Source organism: Camelus ferus, chromosome 7, assembly GCF_009834535.1.
Source record: "Camelus ferus isolate YT-003-E chromosome 7, BCGSAC_Cfer_1.0, whole genome shotgun sequence".
NCBI lineage: Eukaryota > Metazoa > Chordata > Mammalia > Artiodactyla > Camelidae > Camelus > Camelus ferus.
In genome coordinates this window covers 18,414,106-18,437,119 of record NC_045702.1, presented here as the reverse complement: position 1 = coordinate 18,437,119, position 23,014 = coordinate 18,414,106, and the positions used below count along the sequence as shown (strand labels likewise).

Below are 23,014 nucleotides of genomic sequence, written 5' to 3'. Positions count from 1 at the left end.
GAGGGCGCAGGGGACGGGGCAGTCCGACCGCGGCTGGACCATCCCCCGCTTGGTCGAGGCCGACCCGGGCACAGCCCTCTTCCCAGCTTGCTGCTCAGACCACACTGGCCGCTCAGGGCTGGGGAGTCGGTGGACACCTGCAGTGGCTTCTGCAGTTTGAGATGAGGTTTATGAAGGTGGGGCTTCCTCACTTCTGCGAGGACCTTTTTTGTGCTGTCTGTAAGTGCCTGTGCAGTGCTGTGCATTCACTGCTGGCACAGAAGTATCTAGATGTCTGTGAGGGGCTGGTGGCCTCCAGCGTCAGGGGAAACTGGTCCTTCCTTATTCTGGAGACAGTGGACTCGGAGGGGCGATCTCCTTTCTCTGTGGTGTTAACCCCTGTGAATAATGGATCAGCTGGGGTTCCATTCCGGGGTCTTGTCGATACCAGTACATGCTCTCGTGGTCCATGGCTTGATTACATTCCAGAGTAATCTTCTTTCCTGTCCCTATGACAGCGTATCTTGGGGTCTGGTTAACATCGGCATTTGTGAGGCCTGAGAGATACAGAATAAAATTGGCAGCTGAGTCCAGGATGGGCCTGAATGCTGAAGCCAGAAGCAAGCCTAGTAGAAGAAAAATGTTTCTTCCTGATTTTAGAGAATTCTGTGTCTATGACTTACCCGCACCCAGAAGGGAAAGGGCCACATAGCAGAGGAGCCTGACGGCCATGGCACAGTCGGGGTGAGAAGGGTGTCTCCCGGCTCTGGGGAAGTGGGACGGGCTCTTAATGAAGTCGCTCAGACTGCGATGACGTAGTCCTTCTGGGCCCCGCAGCTGTCCTGTTGATACCGTAGTGTCGTCTAGACGCTTTTACCCATCAGAGCACTGATATTTTTGTCCACGTCTCTCATCCAAAGAAGGCTAGATGTTTTGCTGGTCTTAACTCAGGTCTCTGTTTTGACAAAATTGCACCTGTATTACAAGCAACGAAGATGAGAACGGTAACGCTTCAAAAGCTCGTAATAGGAGGACTTGACCTGATCAGGGAGGTCGGCAGAGGCAGTGATGCTCGAGGTGAGTTCTGGGGAACGGGCTGGAATGAAGTCTGCAGAGCTGAGAGAGAAGAACGTTTGGTGAGCAGCGTGGCTCAGTCAGACGGGGTGCAGGGACCATCTGGCGAGGATTAAGTGGGGCAACCCCTTAGGTAACACGCGTGAAGGGCTGAAAGCAGTAACTGGCATTCACCGGGTTCTCAGAAAATGTATTATTATTGCGTGATAATCACACAACGTTCCCCGTCTCGCTTCTCACTTTTCGGTGTTCAGATTTCACTCACTTCATCAACTTAGGCTCCATGGTACAAGGTTCATCTTTCTTTAACTGCACTACCAATCGTGCCAGGATGGAAAATTCAGATCTGCAGCTTTTTCCAGTACATACTTGGGTAACATGGCTAAACATTTTGGATGCTGCTGCTATGAACAGAATCCAAAACAAACACTCTTCTCTCTCCTTTCTCTTTCCTCGTGTCATCTTGAGAAAAGTTTTTAGCTGTGACTTTGAGCCACGAAGATGAATCCCAGGTTTCCTTCCCCCTTTGTCTGCTGCCTCTGCCCCCAGTTCACTAGGATACACACCCAATAAAACTCTGCTTGCAGGCTGCTGACCTGGGCTTTTGGATTTTGGCTATTACAGCTCCACTGTTTAAGGATCACCTCTTCAGTTTTCTTGGATGTATTAACACCGGTAGGTCCCTGCTCACTCTTGCTCTCCCCTGTGTCCTGAACGAATATAACGCTTCTGACTTACAGACCCTGAAATACTCTATTAGGGGCTCTCTTAAGATAAAGGTAATCATTAAAATCATTGGTGACATTTGGTCTTTGCTTTTACTATGAAAGCTGGTCTTCCATTAATAGGAAGTGGCCAGGAAGAGAAAATCAATGAAGCTTTACTGCCTCCTGCTGGAAAAAAAAGTGGAATGGGTGATTAGAGAGAGATCTGGAGAGATTCTTTCTGATGAATTTTAAAGAAACAGGAAGGAGAGAGACTTCAGTTGATCTAAGTGTGAGGAGATGTTAGGATTGAGTGATGAGTCGATAAAAGTTCTCAGCAGGGCTGGGTGTAAAATCTTTATCTCGCTGTAGAGATGGCTAAAGAAAGAAGGAAGATAGAGAGGGGTAGATCTTGGGTTGGGAGTAGATATGAGTGAGGCTCAGGTCCTGCTCAGAGGAAGGGATGCTTGAAGGCAGGGATAAACCACGTGCCCCTTGTTGCCTGTGCAGGAATGACTCATGCGTGCCCACCTTTTCCGGTCCAGCGAGGGAAGTCTCTGGAGCAGCTGACGAGAATTTTTAAATGTCAACAATTAGGGATACATGAATCATCAGAGATAATTGTTACATACATCTGTTATGCCATTTTTGGTCCAGTAAAAACACCCTGTCTCATTTTCTAGTCTTCTTTGTCTTCTATATAATTGTGCTTAAAGGACTTGCAGGTCGGGGGTGTGTGGAGGACTTAAACACCCACCAGAGCTCAGAAAACATGTTATTTGGAAGAAAATCCTGAACTACTTGAGATGTGTTTGAGTCTATTTCCCTCTCCTGTCCTCTGTCCCATCCTTCTACTTTTTCTTCACTAAATCAAACAATGTTCTCAGTTCTAAGGCTGTCAAACTGGAGGGACATCACTCTCAAACTAAAGAACACAGTCTCAGGAAGGGTGAGAATAAAGTGATTTATGAAGGACTACACCAACTGTGGTAGTTTTAGAATGGATAGGAGCCGAGTCTTCCCTGTCTGTAGGAGTCAGAAAAGCCTTTATGGAGAAGCTAATCTCACAGCTAAGAATGAAAGGACATGCAAGAGTGAGCCAGGCGGTCAAGCAGCAGTGACCCACTTCAGACACAGGAGAAGCCTTTGCAAAGGTGAGGCCCTGTGATTCGGCTTGTCCCCTTCAGTGAAATACGAAACAGTCAGTAGAGCTGGACTCTCAAATTCTGCAGTGAATTTGGAAGACTTGGTCATACTTTTAGACAGAGACCTCTTCATGGAGGGCTTTATGGAGAACGTTGGACTCACTCAGGCTGGTGGGATTGTCCAAGACAGAGGAGAGCCGATGCAGTAAGAGGCTGGCGGACCAGTGAGAAGAACACTGCATCTTTTCTAAGTGACAGGTGATGAGGGCCTGCAGTAAAGTAGAAGCAACGAAGACAGACAGGATCAGCTGAATCAGATAAGCGTGCATGTCAGAAACCGTGATGAGACTCCGGGCTGTCCCTTTAGGCATGAAGGCCATCTCCCCCGCCGCCTAGGCGTGCTGCTGGCTGGCGGCCCTCCTTGTGAGTTGTCTTGGCTAAAGGGACCCCTCTTCCCCCGAGGGCAGCCCCCTTCTCAGGGCCATCGTGTCCAATGTGGCTGCACTGAATGTGGGCATAAGACCCGGCCTCCTCACCTCCCCTTCGGGTAATTCTAGGGGCCCCCTCCGCCTCCCAGCTCCCTGTGGACTCAGCTTAGGCCTTTGTGGAGGCTGCAGGACTGCCCAGCTTCTCCTCTGCCCCATGCAACTTCCTTCTTTTCCCTTCTACCCATGTTGATCATAAGGGCACTTTCTAATAATCTTCCTGAACACTAATGTCCCTTGCAAAGTCCATTTTCCAGGAAATCTGAATCGATGACAATGTGCAATACAGAAGTAATAGATTTATCAATGGATGTAATGCGAGGACTAATGGAAAAGAGGAACTTAGAACCATCATTCCACTCACTGAGACAGAAGTACAGTATATGGGCCAGAGTGGATGCATGTAGGGGCGGGGAGGCAATAAATTCAGCAATAAATTACTTGAGTTTGAATTGTAGGCCATCCAGGTGGAAGTGTTGAGAAGACTGAATTTATCATTTAGGAAGTCATGTAAGAAATTGTCATGGCCATGGATGGGAATGTTAAGGGTAAATATTTATACTGAGGGGGAAAAAAGGCAGAAGAAAAGTCCAGGGAAATCTAGTAAAAATGTCCAGTAGACTGTAAAATGGAACAGTTACAGCTCATGAGAGAAGAATTATATTACAGGTGAGATGGCTTGTGAAGTGTGTATAGAATGCTGGGAACCAAACTCCATAGAACACTGATCTTTTTTTCCCAAGGGAATACATGAAACAGAACCCATGAAGTGCACTGCAAAACAGAAAAGAGGTATGACCCCCCCCCCCGCCCCCCGCCCAGGTTAGAAGCGGTAGAAAACAAAAGCAATTTGATTCTTTGTGCCTGAACATCACCAGATCCTGTGGATTCTTCTGTTCAAATAACTGAGGCTTCCACGGTAAGAAGAGAAAGCACATTAGGAAGGCTTAACCTGGTCCGCAGGCAGACTCTTACATCATGCTTGGCAGTCCTTGATTGAGTATCTTTGTGCCCACAGTTCACTGGCTCCTAAGAGGGTTCGCCCTGCAGGGCAGTCGGGGTCTTTTTTTCCAATGCCTTGAGAGAAAGAGGAATCTCCAAGCTCCTAGCTTTGCCTCCATGTTGGACAGTAGGCGTATTTTTTTGAATTCAGTAGTACATCCAGGAAATGAAACAAGTCTTTCTGCTCCTGCAGGTTAAGATTAATCTCAGGACAGATTCAAGTATGGAGCAGTAGATGAAAGATCATTTTTATAGATCACTATCTCTGGTAGTTGAACTCCACCTTCTGAGTCAAATTGAACGGTAATTAAATTTACTTAGAATGAAGTTTTAGAAAACAAGCTAGTCTGTCTGTTCTCGGTATCAAGGCAACCACGTATAGAGCTAAACAGCAGGATCTGGAGGGCCCAGGACTGAGAAAGGCTGGCAGGGTAGAGGGGCCACCAGCAGGGACAGAATGGGTGGGGATGCTGCAGAGTGGGTAGAGGGAGACAGGTGCCACAGGACCACTGAAAACCACACTGTAGAAGAGCCAACAAGAGATGCTTTTATTGAAAGTCATCATGGTGTTCCCGAATGCTCAGGTTCATTCTCCTAGGAGGACACTACTGGGCTAGCCCCACCAGAACAGGTAGCGCGGGTCAGAGGATAGCTCTAGTCTAGCCTGTGCTTTTGGAGTCATCACATGGCCTGGGAACCCTAACCCAAGGCGGCCCTGAGTTCAGATGGAGGCTCACCCAGGCACAGAATGACCTTGAAGGATCCTACAACTCGCATCCAGAAAGACTTCTGAGCCCTCCTGAGCAAATGTGCTGGTCTTCCTGTGCAGAGCGCAGGTGGGCAGGAAGCACTGTGCAAATAACTGCTGGCACAGAAGTAAAGGGCTGTCTGGTTGGGGACAGGAGTCTCCAGGAACAAGAAGAATTTCGCCTTCTCCGCACGAGAGACCCTATAGCCATTGGAGAGCTCTCCTTTGTTGGTATCATTGACATTGTAGGAAGCGAAGATCAGCCGGAGCCCCAGTCCTGGGTCTTGTCGATACCAGTACATATAATTGTGACCCTTAGTCTGAAAACATTCCAGTAAAACACTGTTTCCTGTGTTTGTGATCCTATTCCGTGGGGTCTGAGTAACACCAGTATCCATGGAGCCTGTGAGGAAACAAGGCAGAAACTGGAGGGAGTCTGTGCAGGTTCCTCTTGCCACAGTCTCTAGGGAGAAGCTTCAGACCCGGAAAATTTAAGGCAGGGATTCCTTATGTTTCCCTAACTCACCTGTTCCCAGGAGACAAAAGGCCACACAGCAGAGGAGCATGGAGCCCATGGTGGGGAGAGGCAGGATGGAGGTGTTTCCAGCTCTGAGGTTTGGGGGAACAGGACATGGAAATAGGAAACTGCAAGGATTCAGTAGGTGATGTCACTGTCCCTCCCAACTGAGTGGGTCTCAGAGAAAGATGCAACCACACCCCTTCCCACCACACCCCGCAAGGATCTAACCTTCAGTGCCGCACTTGTCTGGCGGGTGGTGCTTTGGCTTACTTAGTGTGTGTCCTATCAGCGGATGCGGAAACTCCTGCTCCTTCCGCTTCCTGGTTCTTCTCTGCCATCTGTCAGAAAGCAGTCTCTCTCCCTCTTCTCAGAACCTCTCTATTTCAGTTGTTCAAGGAAGCATCACCATCCCAACTGAATAGGGCACAGAGAAAGGTCAGAATCCTCTCAAATAAAAGGAGTCTAGTCTCACTGGAAGGCTGTGACCCTGTAACATTTCTCTTTTTTTTCCTGCATTTATTTTTTCTAACTCAGGTCTAGGTAATCTATGTGATTTGAATATATTCATCATAAATGTTGAGATTTTTTTTTTTAAAGAGAAGGGAAGCACGATAACTTTGTTCCAGTTGCCAGTGTTCTTTAAGGGCTGCTGCTTTTTTGGTCAGTATTTTCTAGATGCAGATCTCCGCTAAAAGTATTAGCTCATTGCAGGAAGGCACTCACTCAATGTGGGTAGGGTTTGGGATTTCAAACCAATACTTAACATCTTCACTCATATTTTGAATGAACTGTAAATGGTTCCTTAAAGAAATATTTTTGGCATAACATAAATTGTTCCTGATTTTAGGAGGAAAGTGTTCAATATTTCAGTGCAACAAATTACAAATAACAGCACAGTGAGACAACAATGGTGTGAAATCCTGTGTGACGGTCGTAACAGGCAAAGTTGGCAGCCTGGTCTTGTCCTGGCTCCCCCCGGTCCATGGATACATCATGGCATCTCACACCAGTCAATCCTGCTGCACATAACATTGGAAAAATCTCCTTTTTAATATTTTTTCTTTCAATTATGAAATGTTCTAACACATACCGAGTACATACAATAGTATAATGAGCTTCCATGTTCCCACATTACCTGGCTTCAATAATCATCAACACATGGCATCTCTTGTTTATTCCCTGTTTGCTTCTCTCTCTCCTGTGTTATTTTGCACAGTGCCTGATTTATTTGGAGCACCCAAGCACATTTTACAGCCAGTGCATCATTCCATATGACACATTCCCTCCCTTGTCTCTCTTTCTGAGTACAGTTTTCCATTAATAATACCGCTAGATATGTGGACTTGTTCCAATAAATTTTATATCCTTGGGTTCAATGAACACAAACAAGGTCATTATAATAAAAATCATCAGTTTGGTCTTGTCCTTAATGGGAAAATGTAATTGCCCTCATTTGCAATTCTTAAGCATGCTTTTTTGTTGCCCCCTGCTGAAGGCAATGATGTGAGTGAAGAGAGATTTGGGAGCTGAATATAACCTGTTATTGGGGGCGGGGTCCCATCAGTTGAGAGAACAGAGGAGTCAGGTCCGGTGGAGTCCTACAGGAGGAGTCTGTAGACACATGGCAAGGAGCGGAGACGCAGAAATCATTCTGGGAGCAGAATCTATGCCTGAGGAGGAGTGAGAGACTACTATCAGAGGAATGAATGGGAGAGATACATAACGGATGCGAAGGGAATTGAAAAAGACATTCTAATTTCTGGGCAACCAAGAAGGTCCTTGTTGGCATGGACCAATATTCCCTCTACTCTGGGCGGCTCATATGGCTCTCAAACCTTATCTATAATCCACTTTTCCTCTGACTTACCTTCCACCACAGGCAGAGCACAGACCTCTCGGTCTTACCCACATACCATGCTCCTTGCCACATATGTGCTGTGTGTTCAGAGGTGATCTTAGGGACAATGAGAACACGCTTCTCATTTGTGAATCATTAATCTATATAACAAATGTCCTCTGGTACAAAGGATGCCAAAGGAGAAATGATGTTTTATCACTAGTCAGTCAAAAGAAAATTTTGTCTACCTTCAACTCTCAAGGGTGTTTTCTTCTAGAAGATTTGTAGTTTTAGCTTTGACACTTAGTCCTATGACCCATCTCAAATTGATTTTAGTTCATGGGATTAGGTACCAGAAAAGTCCATTCCTTCCCATGTAATCATCCATTTGTTTCAATATTATTTGTTGAGAAAGTTGCTATTGTAATGCTTTAAAATCTTCAATCCATAAACAGGATATATCTTTTCATTTTTAGTATTTTCTTTAGTTTCCATTTGTGATGTTTTGTAGTTTTTGATTGAACATCATTTGCTAAATTTATTGATTCTATTGTATATGGAATTGTTTCCTAAAGTTTATTTTTCAGTTGTTTGCAACTAGTCTAGAAACATCTGATTTTTAATTTTGATGTGGTATCTTGTGATCTTTCTAAAGTCACTGATTGTTTCTAGTTGTGAATCACTGATTTCTATATAAATAATCTATTTTTATAAAAACTATATAAATAATTCCATATAAATATAAATTTATTTGTAATTTATAAATACACAAAAATTTATAAACATATATAATATAATGAATATTACATACTATAAACAATCTAAAAATAGTGATAATTTCACCTCTTCTTTTACAGTATTTAGGATTATTATTTCATTTTTGGTTGGTCTATGACATGGTGTATGTCTTCCAATATAATGTTGAAGAAAACTAATGAGAGAAAACGTCATGCCTTGTTCCTGATTATAGGAAGAATGTGTCCAATATTCACCATTACACTGGGTGGTAGCTGTAAATTTTTCACTGATAGCCTCTATCAGATTGAGAAAGCTCTCTTCTATTACCAGGGCTGAGAGTGTTCGTTTTGAAAGAGTACTGGATTTTTCAACTGTTTTCTCAGTACCTATTGAGATGGTGAAATGGTTATTCTTCATTATTTTGCTAGCATGATGACACCCATTGATTTCTGAGCGCTAACTCATTGTGCCTCTTGCAGTAAACTCACTGGGTCCTGATGCATTATCACATGCACAGATACATACGCATACACACATGCATACGTCACACAAATGCATTTGGGCTGGATTTGTTAACGTGTTGGGAAAAATCTTTTCACCTATGGTCATATAGGATAGCGTTCTGTAATATCTTAGATTTGGGCATTAGGGTTTTGCTAGTTTTATATAATGAGTTATGAATTGTTTCTACTTCTTGTTTTCTAAAAAGAAAAAACATTAGGTAAAGCTGGCATTTTTTCCCCTGAAATGTTTGAAAAAATTCACCAGGAAAGGAATTCAGGTTTTTAGTTTCCTTTGAAAGAATGTTTTTGATGAAGAATTAAATTTCCTTCATATAAGGTTCTTCACATTCCTAATTTCATCTCTAGTCAGTATGATAAGTTGCGTTTTTCAAATAATTTCACTTCACCTAGTTGTAGAATTGATTGGCATATACTTAAGATATTCTACCATTTTAATGTCTGCTGGATCTATGGAGATGATCTCCTTTGCATCATTGATATGGTAACTTGTGTTTTTTCCTTTTTTGTCTTGACTATTCCGGGTTTATCAGTTTTATCGATTAATCAAATTATGATCATATTTTCCTCTAAATCCTTGAATATTTTTGTAACAGCTCCTTGAAAATCCTTGTCTGAAGTTCCCAGCATCTGTGTTATTTATGGTTGGTTTCTGCTGCCATTTTTTCCTACGTTGGGTCATATTTTCCCATTTATTCCCAAGTCTAACACTTTGTTGTTGCGTGATTCAAATTGTGGATACTACCTTGTTAAGAGTCTAGATTTTTTTTTGGCTTTATTTAATGAGTGCTGATGTATTTTTCTCTAAAAGGCAGTGAATTTATTGGCAAATCAGCTGGATCCCTTTGAGGCTTGCTGAGCATCGTTAGGGCAGTTCTGGCATGGCTGTCACTCTAGGACCTGGGTGGCCCGTCTCCCGACGTGTGACTGCTTCCCCCTGGCGGTGCCAAGTGTATTCTCAGGGTGTCAGCAAAGTCTGTCCACTCTGGCTGCTCAGGAGTTCCGTCTGCCTGGATTGTATGACCCCCACAACCTCCATTCCTCTCACAGCTCCCCAGCAACTGCTCTCTGCCAGGCCTTGGGGGGGCTCTGTCTGGTAGACGTCTACTGTTACCATTTGCCCAAAGACTACAGAGGACTCCATGAAAAATAAATAAATAATAAAGAGGACCCCATGCAATACTGGGAGCTCTGTTTGTGCACAGCTCCCTTCTCCATAGCAGCTTCCCCTCCCCTACAAAGTCAGCCACCTCCACAGCCCTGAACTCGGGTCTCAGCGAGGCCCCTGTGCTCGGCTTGGTCTCCACGCCCTTGCGCTGCGGTCCAGGAACTGTACCAAGGCAGGGACTTGTATGTCTCCGCTTCTCAGTGCTGACAGCCCTCCCCTGCCTGCTGTCCAATATCTGGACACTGCTGCCTTAAGACTGTTGTCAGGTTTCATAGTGGCTTCTGTGTGTAGGGCAAGTAAGTAACAACTGTCCATTTTGACCTGAAGCCAACTTTCCAAGTTTTTCTTATTATAACGATAGAATTAGTATAATGCTTTTGCATTTTTAAGGTTCTTGATTCCTATTGTCAAACTGACACCATTGTAAGTAGTTTATAAAAGGAACCCTCCGACTGGGCTCTTTATCAAACTGGACAACTTGAATCATTTTTAAAGTGTTCTTAAACACTTTCTCACAAATATTATTCCTTTCCAAATTTACACGAAAAAAAATTTTCTATTCACATGTTCTCATTTCCTACAAAGTTGTTGGTTTTGTTCTTTTCTAAAATCATTATTTTCATCTTTATGGTAAATGCTTAAAATTTGTTTCCCTAAAGTTATTTCTCAGGAATTTGTTTTAATTTATCCAATGAATAATTACTCCCCATAGAGCATATAACATTCTCATATTTTTCATTTAAAAAAATCTATAACTTGCCATAACTACACACATTCTTTGAAATACATTTTTCATGGCTCGTTTACTCTTCCCTCTGTTCCCAGAGACTGAAATTCTGTGTTGCGCCCCCAAAAGTTTCTCAGCCCTTTTAAGCCTCAGTGAATGGGAGTTGTTCTGCCACACTGGTGAAATTTAAAAGAATTAGCTGTCATATCAAGAGCGCAATAGAATCGATGATTGTACTGGATGGAATTTGGCTCTAAAAGTAGATAACGTGGATAAATATAAAGTCTTTAAGAAAAATTTGTGAATTTTTGCTGCCCTGTGCAGCAGAATCCACTTAGAAAAAAGAGAGAGAAAGAAATTTGTTTGAATCAAGTTGACTCCAGGGAGCAAACAGCACAGCTGAGTGGATGAAGCACTTTCTCAGCATTTTCAGATGAAAGGGGGCTGTTGAGGAGTGATGAGTAGCCTTGGGGCCAGCAATGATAGAAAAGCTTTTCTATTCTTCACAAAGACATGAGTGATAATAGGGGAGGCCACAGTCTGGATGCCCAGGGGACTGGGAAAGGGAGAAAACAAGGTGAGATTCATGTAACAGAGATAATAACATGTGCCTGCTCGAGAAGAGAGACCCCCGGTTCCCCCACGCCCAGTGGTTCTTTGGAGTCTGGGATGCAGATGACGTCATATAGGAAGGTGGTATTTGAATGCTCAAAATAAAAAAGCGGGCTAATACCTAGTATATCTCATCATTGTCTGTCCATCACTCCTTGGCTCCCGCTCAGCACCCTTTAGCCTTGTATTAGATTGCACTGTGGCTTAAGCTAGCTCCAGGGAACTCCTGTTACGTCCTTCCAACCTAATAGATCACCTGCTTCCTGAGTTGGGTCTTGATAAGTTTGTGCACTAGGAGGAACTAACATTTTGGCGCTGTGGGTTGGCTACTGGCACAGAAATACAGTGCTGAGTCTCCTGGTTCAGAGGACTGGATTTCCAGGCTGCAGGGTGAGTTTCGGGGGCATTCTGCTGAGACTCGCTTCTTGACTAACTCGATTTGATCAAGAACTCGTTCGTTCTGAAAGGAAATTAGAAACTTCAACTCTTTTTTCTGGATCTGTTGATACCAATTAAAAAAAGTATGTCCTTTTGGGGGAACACAATCCATGTTTGCTGTCTGTCCTTTGCTTTACACCAAGTGTCCTGGAGTCTGGGGGACACTGGCATCTACAGAGCCTGTAAGACAAGGAAGCAGAAGCTATAGACAGAAAGGGAACCTGACAAGACTTGGGTCTGGGTCTTAGCAAACCCAGGACAAGATTTTTCTTTTATGCTTAGGACTCACCTGCTCCCAGAAGACAAAGGGCTACAGAGCAGAGGAACCAGGTGCCCATGGTGGAAACAATATAGCAAAAGGATGAGGTTTTGTAATCCCCATCAACAACCTTCTTGTGATGTCATCACTTTGCAGACTCAGTCATAATGAAATTTACCAATGTTTACATGTTTAATGGCTAAATAAATTTCTTCTTTTGTGAGGTGCTTGTTTGTGTTTTTTATACATTTTTCTATTATTGTTTTTCTCACTAATATATAGAAAAAATTATAGTAATTTGTAGGTGTCCTTTATAAATTCTATACACCGGCCTTTCTTGGACATATAAATGTAATATACATCTTGGACATATAAGTGTGGCTATGGATAGAAAACTAGTAATATCATCATATCTCACTATGGAGCTATTTGTTCACTCTTGCATAGTTCAGTTTGATGGATTAAATATCTTAAATTTGATAGAATTATTTCAGTCAATTTGTTCATTAGTTTCACGATTTTACTACGTTTATGCTTTGAACACAGCTGGAATTGATTTTGGCTGTTGTGAGGTAAGTGGCCAGTTTCATCTTTCTTCATACATACAGAACCAATAGTCCCACCCCCATTTGTTGAAAATCTATTCTGTGTCTTCTGTGGTACTATCTCTGTATGTATGTGTACCTATATAAACAAATCCATGAGAAAACCCCACAGTTCCCATGCCACACTGTACCTTTATTTGTGTGGTTTTACAATAACTCTCAACACTTGTTACAGTCCTCCCTCTTGTATCTTCTACTGTAAGAGTGTCCTGGCTACTCACTGCCCCTTGCAGCATCATATAAAGTTAGATTTAGCCTATCAAGTTCTATCGAAAACATATTGGGAGTTTGATTGAATTCTGTTAAGTATACAAATCAATTTGGAAAAATGGACATTTTAAACTTGTCAAATCTACCCAATCTGTAAATATAGGATGTCTTCACTTATTTAAGCCTTCTCTAATGGTGTTAATAAGGCCATATATATATTCTTCTTTTCGTGGAGGACTTTCACTACTTTTGCTCAATTTATTCCCAAGTATGTATATTTGATATCTTTGTTTGATTTAATTTCCTAAATCTGTTTCTGATATACAGGTGTTTATGTTTAGAATATCATTCACATCTGTATATACATGTGAATAATATATATAGCTTTATATATGTATATATATATTTATATATCTATATCCCATGAAATATACCTGGTTGGGAACAGTATTTGTGTGTCTCATCACTCTCCTCTTTCCAACACCTTTTATTTCTTCCACATCCTCAGAGTCTCCTCTGGCATCAGCCATTGGTAGACAGACCCACACTCCTTTTACAGAGGCTTCCCGCTGCCTGCTTTGGTGGTTCATCAGAAGCTGAACTCTGCCTCATGTCTTTCTAAAGATGTCCTGAAGAAACTACAGTGTAAAATCTCTTACTGTCCAGAATAAGCTAATATATGACCATTCCCTTATTCCTACAAGTTACCCAAGAAGTGTTTGTGGCTTTTTCTGCTTTGATCACCTTTACTTTTTTCATTTTCTTATGAATATCAACATTAGACAACCCAAAGCTCACACTTTCTCTTAATTTCCTTTTTTTTTTTTAAGATTTTATACCTTGATCAATCCCTACATAGTCCATTTCTGCCTTCTTTTATCTCCTTAAAGAACCGCAATACCATAATCTATGTTTCCAAGTATTTTATCTCAACCGAAATCTGTATTTTGGGTGGACTTTTCTGGCCCCAAAGTTTAATTCTTGATGTGCTGAGTTCTACAGAACCTGTACCTCTAGCCAGGCTCTATTCACATCTGTATGTACAACTGCCTACTTCCAATTTTTATCTTATTATCCAATAAATAATTCAAACTCTACTATCCAGATGGGAAATGCTACTGATAACATGGTCCCGTTTATTGAACTCGTGCCTTTATAAGGAACCAAAGTCTTCTAGAGACCATTGAAAAATTGTGTTGATAGCCTGTCTGCTGATGACAACTGAATATTTCTCTCACGTTTCAGTTCCATCTTTTGAGCATTAGCCCACAAGAGATTTCTATACTCACATCCATGAAACCAGAAAGTCACCTTGTTCCGAAACTCCATTCCATCAACTCTCTCAAATTTGTTCAGTTGGATAAAATTCACATCAGTTGATCATGTACTTTCTCATCTTTCAATTCTGCCAAGTGTGACTCTCTTTAATAGGAATGTTCTACACGTAATGACATCCATCTGGTGAAGCTCACATTCTCTTAGCTTCATCTGATCCACCACCAGGCAGAACTGTCATATCTTCCCCAGAGCAACCAAAAAGCTTCTGATTGCAGTGTTATATTGTATCATGTTGCGATATATGAAATTACAATGTATTAAATTATATTCAAATTGATAATTACTTTCTTACTAGACTAGTAGCTCCTTGGAGAACGACTCTGTTTTCTATTTAATTTTTTATCCTTTATATCTGGAAAAGTGGCAGGACACAGGAAAATGTCAAGGAAAAATATAAGTGAATGTATAAGGAGCGATTAAAAGACCAGAGGCCCCAAAGTGCTGAAATGTATCCTCTGGGTCTATTCCCCTGTGTTTTTTTTTTAATTTTTTTTTTGAAGTGTAGTTGATTTACAGTGTTAGTTTCAGGTGTACAGCAAAGTGATTCAGTTATACATATACATACATATGTGTATGTATAAATATAAATATGTATATTTTCTTTTCAGATTCTTTTCCACTATAGCTTATTACAAGAAATTGAATGTAGTTCCCTGTGCTATACAGTAGGTTCTTGTTTATTTTATATATAATAATGTGGTGTCTGTTAACCCTCAACCCCTAATTCATCCCTCCCCACCCTTTCCCCTTTGATAACCATAGTTTGCTTTCTACGTCTGTGAGTCTGTCTTTGGTTTGTAAATAGAATTTGTATTTTTTTTTTTTAGATTCCACATGTAAGTGATATCATATGATATTTGTCTTTCTCTGTGTGTCTTACTTCACTCAGTATGATCATCTCTAGGTCCATGAGTCATTGATTCAGAATGCAGAGTGCAGGGAAGGATGCTGAGCAGAGGGACATTTAAAACATTTTAGGTAGAGGCTGTAGTGGGGGCCGCAGGGCTGGAGCGGGTTTGTGCACCGGTGGGCGGTGGCCGTGTTCCACCGTGGTGCGCTGCCAGAACAGACGTACAAGGCTGTTTGGTTGATGTGGGCCAGCTTCACAGTGAGAGGAAACAGTCCTTTCTCCTCTCGAGAGACACTGTAGCCTTCAGATATGTCTCCTCTCTGAACATCCTTTTCAACCGTTGAGTAATAAATCAGCCTCAGACCTAGCCCCGGGTCCTGCGGGTACCAGAACATGGCATTGTATCTCAGACTCTGTTCGCACTCCAGGGTCACACCCCGTCCAGCTCCAGCAAGCAGGAATCTCCTCTGGTAGATTTCAGCATCTGTGGGTCCTGTACGGTAAAGATACAGAGGCTGGGGATAACGCCCAGAGGGGAGCCCGGCAACGTAGTGAGAAGAGAGTGCCGGAGTGAGGGTCTGCACATCCAGGGTAGAATTGTACTGAATGCGTGTTGGGCTCACCTGCTCCCAGGAGACAGAGGGCCACGTAGCACAGGGCCCAGCTGCACATGGCAAGGGCTGGCTCTTTGTGAAGCTCCAGACACAGAGTCTGAGAGAGGCCAAGGGAAGGGGCTGGGATCTCGGGCTCCCCCTGGCTCAAGACGCAGAATTGGTCATTGCTATAAGGTGACTGTCACAGCTGATTTTGCAGATGGAGAAATAAGACTAAGAGAGATCAATACATTTGTATCGTCTCTTCTGCCTTATGGAGCGCTTTATATCCCTTCTAAATGGACAGGTGCCCACATGGTGAGAAGATTGAATCCCCCACTTCCTGGTCAGAGCCACACTCAGAGGGTCACGTGCCTGTGTACTTGCTGTGATGAAAACTAGGAAATATCTACAATTTTCAGTCTATTGCCTGCCCACTGACTGCTGTTCCCACCAATACTGTTAGTGGGGAAACTCCAAACACAAGAAGAGATTCAGATGTTGTGCTGTAAGATAGGGTCAGTGCTCTCCACCCTCTGCATTTATAATAAATAATTGACATAGAAGAGATGGAGTAGAGACGACTGCAGTCAATAGCAAAGATCCCTATACCCACCCTCCCCCAGTGGCGGCGGATTAGAGCGGGGAATTGGGAGGCAACCTGGGCTTGAGTCCTGGCCCTGCCGGTTAGCAGCTGTGTAACCCTGAGCAAGTCCCTTAACCTCCCTTGGATTTGATTTTCTCATGTGTAAAATGGGTAGAATGAGCATCTACTTCGAAACTTGTGAATATCATATAAAGAATTTAGAGGGGTTCTTAACACAGAATAAGCACCGTCTTTGTGTTTGCTATGATTATTTTCTGGAGCTGTTATCTGATCCACAGGATTGAGGAAGTTAATACCATGTCAAGGAAATTCAGACATTTATTGACATAGGATTGTGCAAGATAGCAAAAATACTATTCCCAGTGCTGAGCTGAAATGTATATACAGTGAGTATACATTCATTGCAGAATATCATTTATTCTCGAGAATCTTAGATAAACAAAAATGTGATCATAGATTAATTATTTCTTATCAAATGTTATTTCGGTAGACAAATGTTTGCTTTATTTTTATTTCTGGGGTCATCTGTAAGAAAAGATACTTTAATGATGAAACTTGGTTGGAAACCGGTGGCTGACTGTTGCTGCCACCGTCTAGAATAAAGGCGTGTGTGAGAACAGAGACAGAGACCAGAGAGGAAAAGGGGAAAGGAACTGATAGATGATTTAGAATGGGAATCTTTAGAGAGTGTGGCCACAGGGTAGAACTCTGAGAAACAATGCCAGCTGGCAGCTCTCTTCCAACCAGTGGTCCCAGTCTTGAGGTTCTCAGTCTACAAAGTTGAGGACCGCATTCCTCACACTTGGACTCCTTTGGCATTTTGGTAAATCCTAGAAACCCCTTCTCAGAAAAAGTCTTTTAAACTCAAAATAGAACACGTAGTATTACAAAGGAAACCAATTATTTTGAAGTGCAGTTACCAAGACATTTTAAATAAAATGTATAATATATTAATACATAAACATCTTTAAAGTTCATTTAATAAAATATATCCCGGTGATTCTGAAAATTGCCATGATTTCCAAGCAGCAAGTGATGAGAGTAATGATATTTACTCTATGTAATGTGATATGAAAATACCTGGGACTTCAATATCAACTGTAATGTGCACCAAATGGACTGATATGCAAATGTATTTATGCAAATATCTGCGATTTCTATTATTGATTTTGTCACAGGTTCTACTAACACTGCTGTGGTGTATTCACGACATCTATTATGAACTAAATGCTGTATTTTAGTTAGAGATTAGTGAAAATAAAGACACATTTTTTCCACTCAAATTTATGGATTCCTGAATTCTATTATTGCCACCCCTTGGAAGTCCATGGGTCCCAAGTTAAACATTTCTGCTTTAGAACAGAATGTTCTTTGTACTGAAATCCATGAACAGAAAGGATTAGGAAGTTGATGTATCCTCAAATATTTTGCCTCAGATTTGTTAAAGGTGCCCTGATTTAAAAAAAACTCTTTTTAGACTGATTTACAGACCTAAATTATGACAGTAACAGGACTTACTATGATTGTATTCTAGTCCTGGAAATGTGACTTAATATCTGTATGCATCTTTCTATACAACATCTTTACCGTCAGTTACTTTCACCATCCCTGTTGTCCATATCATCTTTGTTATTAAGATGTATGTGCGACTCTCGAGGGGCACTACTGGGATAGAAAGTGATAGGGACACGACGTGGCAGAGATACACTTGCGTGAAAGAATGAGGCTTGTGCTGAGAAACCCTGTAATCAGAAACAGCATCCCCCAAATGGAACAGTAAGAATATTGACAGAGACTATACATTAAAACCATCCCCTACAACGATGCTATGTGTGCAATTTCTGAGACACTTCAGATCCCAGTGAATAGATATATGTGCTATTCTTGTTGACGGAATTTTAGACAATTCTAGTGGATTCAAGATCTTCATTGCATTCATTGTTAAGGAGAGTCATGTTTCAGAGGTAGCTCGAGGAGTAAATAATGAAAAAGTTTTTGTTGTTAAGCACTGTTTCTTGTATTGCAAAATATTTCACAGCCTCCACCCTTTCCATGCCTCTAATGCAATAATTTCATATCTGGAATGCTTGTATATTTTCAGAAATAACCATGAAAGGATAAACCAAAAATCAATAAAAAAAAAAATGATTACCCAGAAAGGGAAGGAGGAAACAGGGTAGAAGAAAGAAGTCGAGCAAAGAGCAAGAATGACATTTTCATCCAAATATGTTGCTAACCATATTAAATACAAGCACTCAAAATGACCCAGTCAAAATGAGGAGATTTTCAATCTGGATACTGAAAACTAAGGGACAGCGGATTTATTCGATAGCAGGGTAAGGAGAAAGATGACTGTCTTGTAGGGCTAGAAACCTGATGAAATGGCCCACAAGAGGAACAAGAAGAGAACTCACAGACTGACCAGCAGAGCTGTGACGCTGAAATTCATCTCTGTAAGTCATGTGCTTCACTGTCAAATAACCCCTTCGGTACTCTTAACTCAAAGGTTTACTTTCATAAGGAAACAGTGAGACTTTTTAAGTGCACACTGCCAAAGTTCCATAACTTTTTCAACATGTTTGAATTGTCTATTTTACTTAAACACAGAGCAGTACTAACAGTTGGTCACAAAGGTAGTGAGGCTGGTGGTGTGACCCAGGTGTGGTTGCTGGTGAACACTTTTCTGGAGAAGGTATTTTTCTGTAGATACTGAGGCTCAGCTATCAGCTGAGAAATGCAAAGACTAAATTGAAGTGGACTAACGTGAAGTCTTGGCAGAAAAGATCTTTAAATAAATACATTCTTTATGAGCATTAAAATAAAATCATAATACATTTCTTAAATCCAAAAAAGTGCAAGACATGTATGATAAAAACACAAAGCAATGTTGAGAGATGTTAAAGACCTTGACAGAGCAGCATGAGGGCACTATTAGGGGAGAGGGAAATGTTCTGGGTCTTGATTGTCAAACTAGTTACATGAGTGTAAAAGCCTGCAAAAAGTATTGAAATATATACTTTAAAAATGGTGCATTTAATTGTGGGTATGTTATGCTTGAAGGTTGCTTGAAACCTCAGACAACCCCAGCGTTTGGGAGGGAGGGGGTTGCAGAGCGCCCTCAGCTGCTCTGGCAGAGACAGCTGTGAGAAGCAGTCATGAACCCAAAGGAGAGTCTGGGTCTGGATCATGAATTGTGCGGGGCCAGGGGATCAGGGTCCCCAGGAAAGAAAGTTCACCTGCCGATCATCGAGCTTCCCGAAGGCACAGCTTTGTGAGGGGAAAACCACACAGTTACATTTCTCAGAGAGATTGTTAGAAACCCATCAGGCTCATACCCTGTGTCTTTCCTCTGCCTGACGCCCCGCACGCTGGGGCATCTGAGCCCCTTTACCGCTTCCTCCCCCTTCCCTGGCTTTCTGTGCCATCAGCTGTTCTAACATCCCTTTCTGCTCACCCACAGTTGCCATGTACCAGCTTCTCCTTCTGGTTAATATCTTTCAAGTTGGGTTTCTGTTACTCCTTTCCCACCTCATACACCACTGATTTCCTGAGCTGGGCCCATGATGAGTTTGTGTGCTAAGAAGAGCCAGCGTTCAGCACCGTGGATTCACTGCTGGCACAGAAGTACCGCGCTGAGTCCCCTGCCTGAGTGGAGTTGATTTCCAGGCTGCAGGGTGAGTTTTTGGGACATTTAGCTGAATATCGCTGTTCAAATCCTGCTATCTTATCCACAATGTCTTCATTCCGTAAGTAAACCAAAAACTCGAACGCTTCTTCCAGCTTCTTACGATACCAGAAACTAAAGTATGTCCTTTTATGGGGACACAGTGCATCTTTGCTCTCTGTTCCTTTCCTCTGACCAGATGTCCAGGACTCTGGGTGACCCCCGTGTCCACGGAGCCTGTGGGGGAAAGAGACAAAGTGGAGACAAAGCCCAGGAGGAGCCTGATTCTGCAGCCACAGGAGAAAGTCCTGGATCTGGAATCTGAGAAGTTCACAGCAGGAACTCACCTGCCTCCCCAGAGCAAAAGGGCCACACAGCAGAGGAGACTGAAGCACATGGTTGGCTCAGGGGAAAATCAGGGCAGGTGGCTTTTTGTCTAAGGCTCCTCATCCCCCATCAGCAACGTCCTTGTGACGTGGTCCCTTCCCATGTCATCACAGTCCCGTGGAGAGGAAACTACACATTTTATAGGCTGGAGGGCAGGGAAAGCTGATGATGCAACTAGTGTGGCTTTCAAACTGCTTTTTATTGCCTTTTTCCTGACTCTGCTTTTCATTATTAAAAATAAATAAATAAAACCATTTACATCATTAATTTATTTGCTCTTAACTTGTCAATTTCCCTCCTCTCCTCCACTCTTGCTTCTCAGGCAATGAACCATACAGCTTGGTGTATGTCAATCATAACTTCTCCTGCACTTACAACTCAGATAGAATCTACTTTAAATTTTAAAAACTGCATGTTGAAGTATACAAAACAATATATGCGATGAGTATACAATGCGTCTAGGGAAACAACAAAATCAATGCTCTTGCCTGAAACCGTCAATTTAGGAAACAGATGATCACTGAGAAGTTTTCAGCCCCTGTGTTATTTTTCTAGATTTCATTGTTCTTTCTCTACCACGTCCAGGTAAGCATGACCCTGAAGTTTATATTTTCATTCCCTTGCTTTTCCTTACAGTTCTTGCACTTATGTAAGAATCTTTTTATACCTATTATTCAATGTTGTTTGTCTTTGAAATGTGTCTAAGGGAGTTCATTTTGCTCATACTGTTTTCTGTCATATTCTTTGTTTTCAACACTATGTCTATGATATTAATTCATGTTGTGGCATATGCTTTCAGAGAATTCATTTTCACTAACATGTAGGCTTCCATTCTATTCGTTTGACAGATTTATTATTCATTCTCCAGTGAATGCACACGAGGATTTTCCCTAGATTTTGGGGCTACTGCAAACAGGACAATCTTCTTGTACATTCCTTTAGATACCCTGGTGGTAATATGTATCTATCCCTGAGATATAAAAATTGAGCCTTAGGGTCCCCACTGTCAACTTTACATAATTAGACAAAATGCTTTCTAAATTAAGACAAGTACATAGTTCCATCAACAGGGCATGCGTGTTTTCTTGTGTTCCACCTCTGAGTCATTCACACTTAATATTCTTTATTTGCCCATCTTCTAGGTTAAAATAGTACCTCACTATAGTTGTAGTTGCATTTTTATGATTGCTAAGGTGGTCCAAATGTGTTTTTTATATTTATAGGCTACTAGGTGTTTTGTGTACACGGCCCTTTGCCTCTGTATCTTTTGGTTGATTAGCTATTATTTACTCATGACAGTTCCTTATATATCCAGAATATATACTTGTATATACAAAATATATAATAATATATATAACTTTGTTAGCTGTATATGCTGCCAATATATTTCCATTTGTGGATTGAATTTACACTCTTTATATGTTTTTTGGTGACATTCCTAATTTAGTAGATCTGTCATTCTTTTTTGAGAGGGCATCCATTCTTTAATTCTTCATAAGAAATGCTCCCATAGTGCAGTTTCATAAAGGTGTACTTCCATGTGATTTGCCAAATAGTGTACAATTTAAGTGTTGTATTTAAGCATTTAATCCTTTCAGAATTTATTTTTGCTTATACAGGGAGACGTTGTTTAAAATTAGTCTTTCTGTGGATAACCACACATCCCAGAAGATCTTACTGTATATTGTGCCATTCCTCTGCATTCATGCCATGATGGTTCTCACATATATTAAGTGCCTCTCTATGTTTGGTGCTATTTTAAATCTATTATTTTCCATTTGTCCATTTATTTATGCCTTTTTCAGTATCCTTAATTATAAAATAATTTGATGATACAAAGGGGGATTCACCTCACTTGGTAATTCAGTATTATCTGCCCTAATCTTCTCTCTCTTCTCCATTTAAATATCAGATTGGTTTTGTCAAATTTCATGAAAATATCTTGTAATTTTGATTAGTGCTGCATTCAACACATAGATGATAGTTCAGAAATTGGAATACATTTCCTGTTGGTTTAAATTCTACATGACATGACATATATCTTCACTTAATTCAAATTTTTGAAATGCTGTTCTCTAAAATTTAATAATTTTCTGAATTAAAGTCTAACTCATCCTATGATATTTGTTCTTTCTGTATTTTATTTATACTGTATGTTACTCTTAATTGCTCTCTCCTTTTGAAAATATATATTTCACTGTTGCTAGTATATGGAAATAAGTTGACTTTTCATATTATATGAAACTCAGTTAACTTATTAAATGATATGATAAGTAATGCAATGCTTCTTTACATTCCTTTGCGTCTTCTGTATTTGTCATCTGTCTATAATCACTGACTTTCCCTTTTCTCATTTCACACTTTGTCTTGTTTGTTAGCTGGGATTTCAGCACAAATGCTGAACAGAAAATGGTGGTGGCGTTCTTCTGCTCATTTATCAATTACGTGTGACCAGGACAACTAGAAGTACAGGATACGTGCTACTCACAATGGGGGTTAAAAGGATAAGATTAGATCCTGGGTATTTCAAGGAACTATTGGCATCCCAGGATGTTGCAAATCATTCTCCCAGATGCTACTGAACCTGGTTCATCTCAGCTGACCAACAAGAAGCCAAAACGCTGAGGTGTGCAGCAGAGAAAAGATTTATCTCTAAGGCAGCCAAGCGAGGTGATGCGAGAACAGAACTCAGATCCACCTCCCTGAAAGCAAGAGGCGCAGGGTATGCATGTGATAAAGAATAAAGAAGTAAATCTGCCTTAGGTGTGGGGAGCGTGGAGATCTTGAGGAGAGGTGATTTGAA

At 41.5% G+C, this 23,014-nt stretch overlaps 1 long non-coding RNA gene and 1 gene segment (V, D, J or C); one reads left to right on the top strand and one right to left on the bottom strand.

Moving 5' to 3' along the window:
• Positions 1 to 23,014, bottom strand: part of LOC106729699 — a 387,064-nt gene that overhangs the window by 105,674 nt on the left and 258,376 nt on the right. Inside the window, 1 exon segment of the C gene segment in view lies at positions 5,094 to 5,104. Coding sequence covers positions 5,094 to 5,104 — 11 coding nt within the window.
• Positions 18,245 to 20,163, top strand: LOC116664841. The gene is made up of 3 exons (XR_004321316.1): positions 18,245 to 18,613; positions 19,621 to 19,834; positions 20,024 to 20,163. It is a non-coding gene; the product is annotated as an uncharacterized LOC116664841 (long non-coding RNA).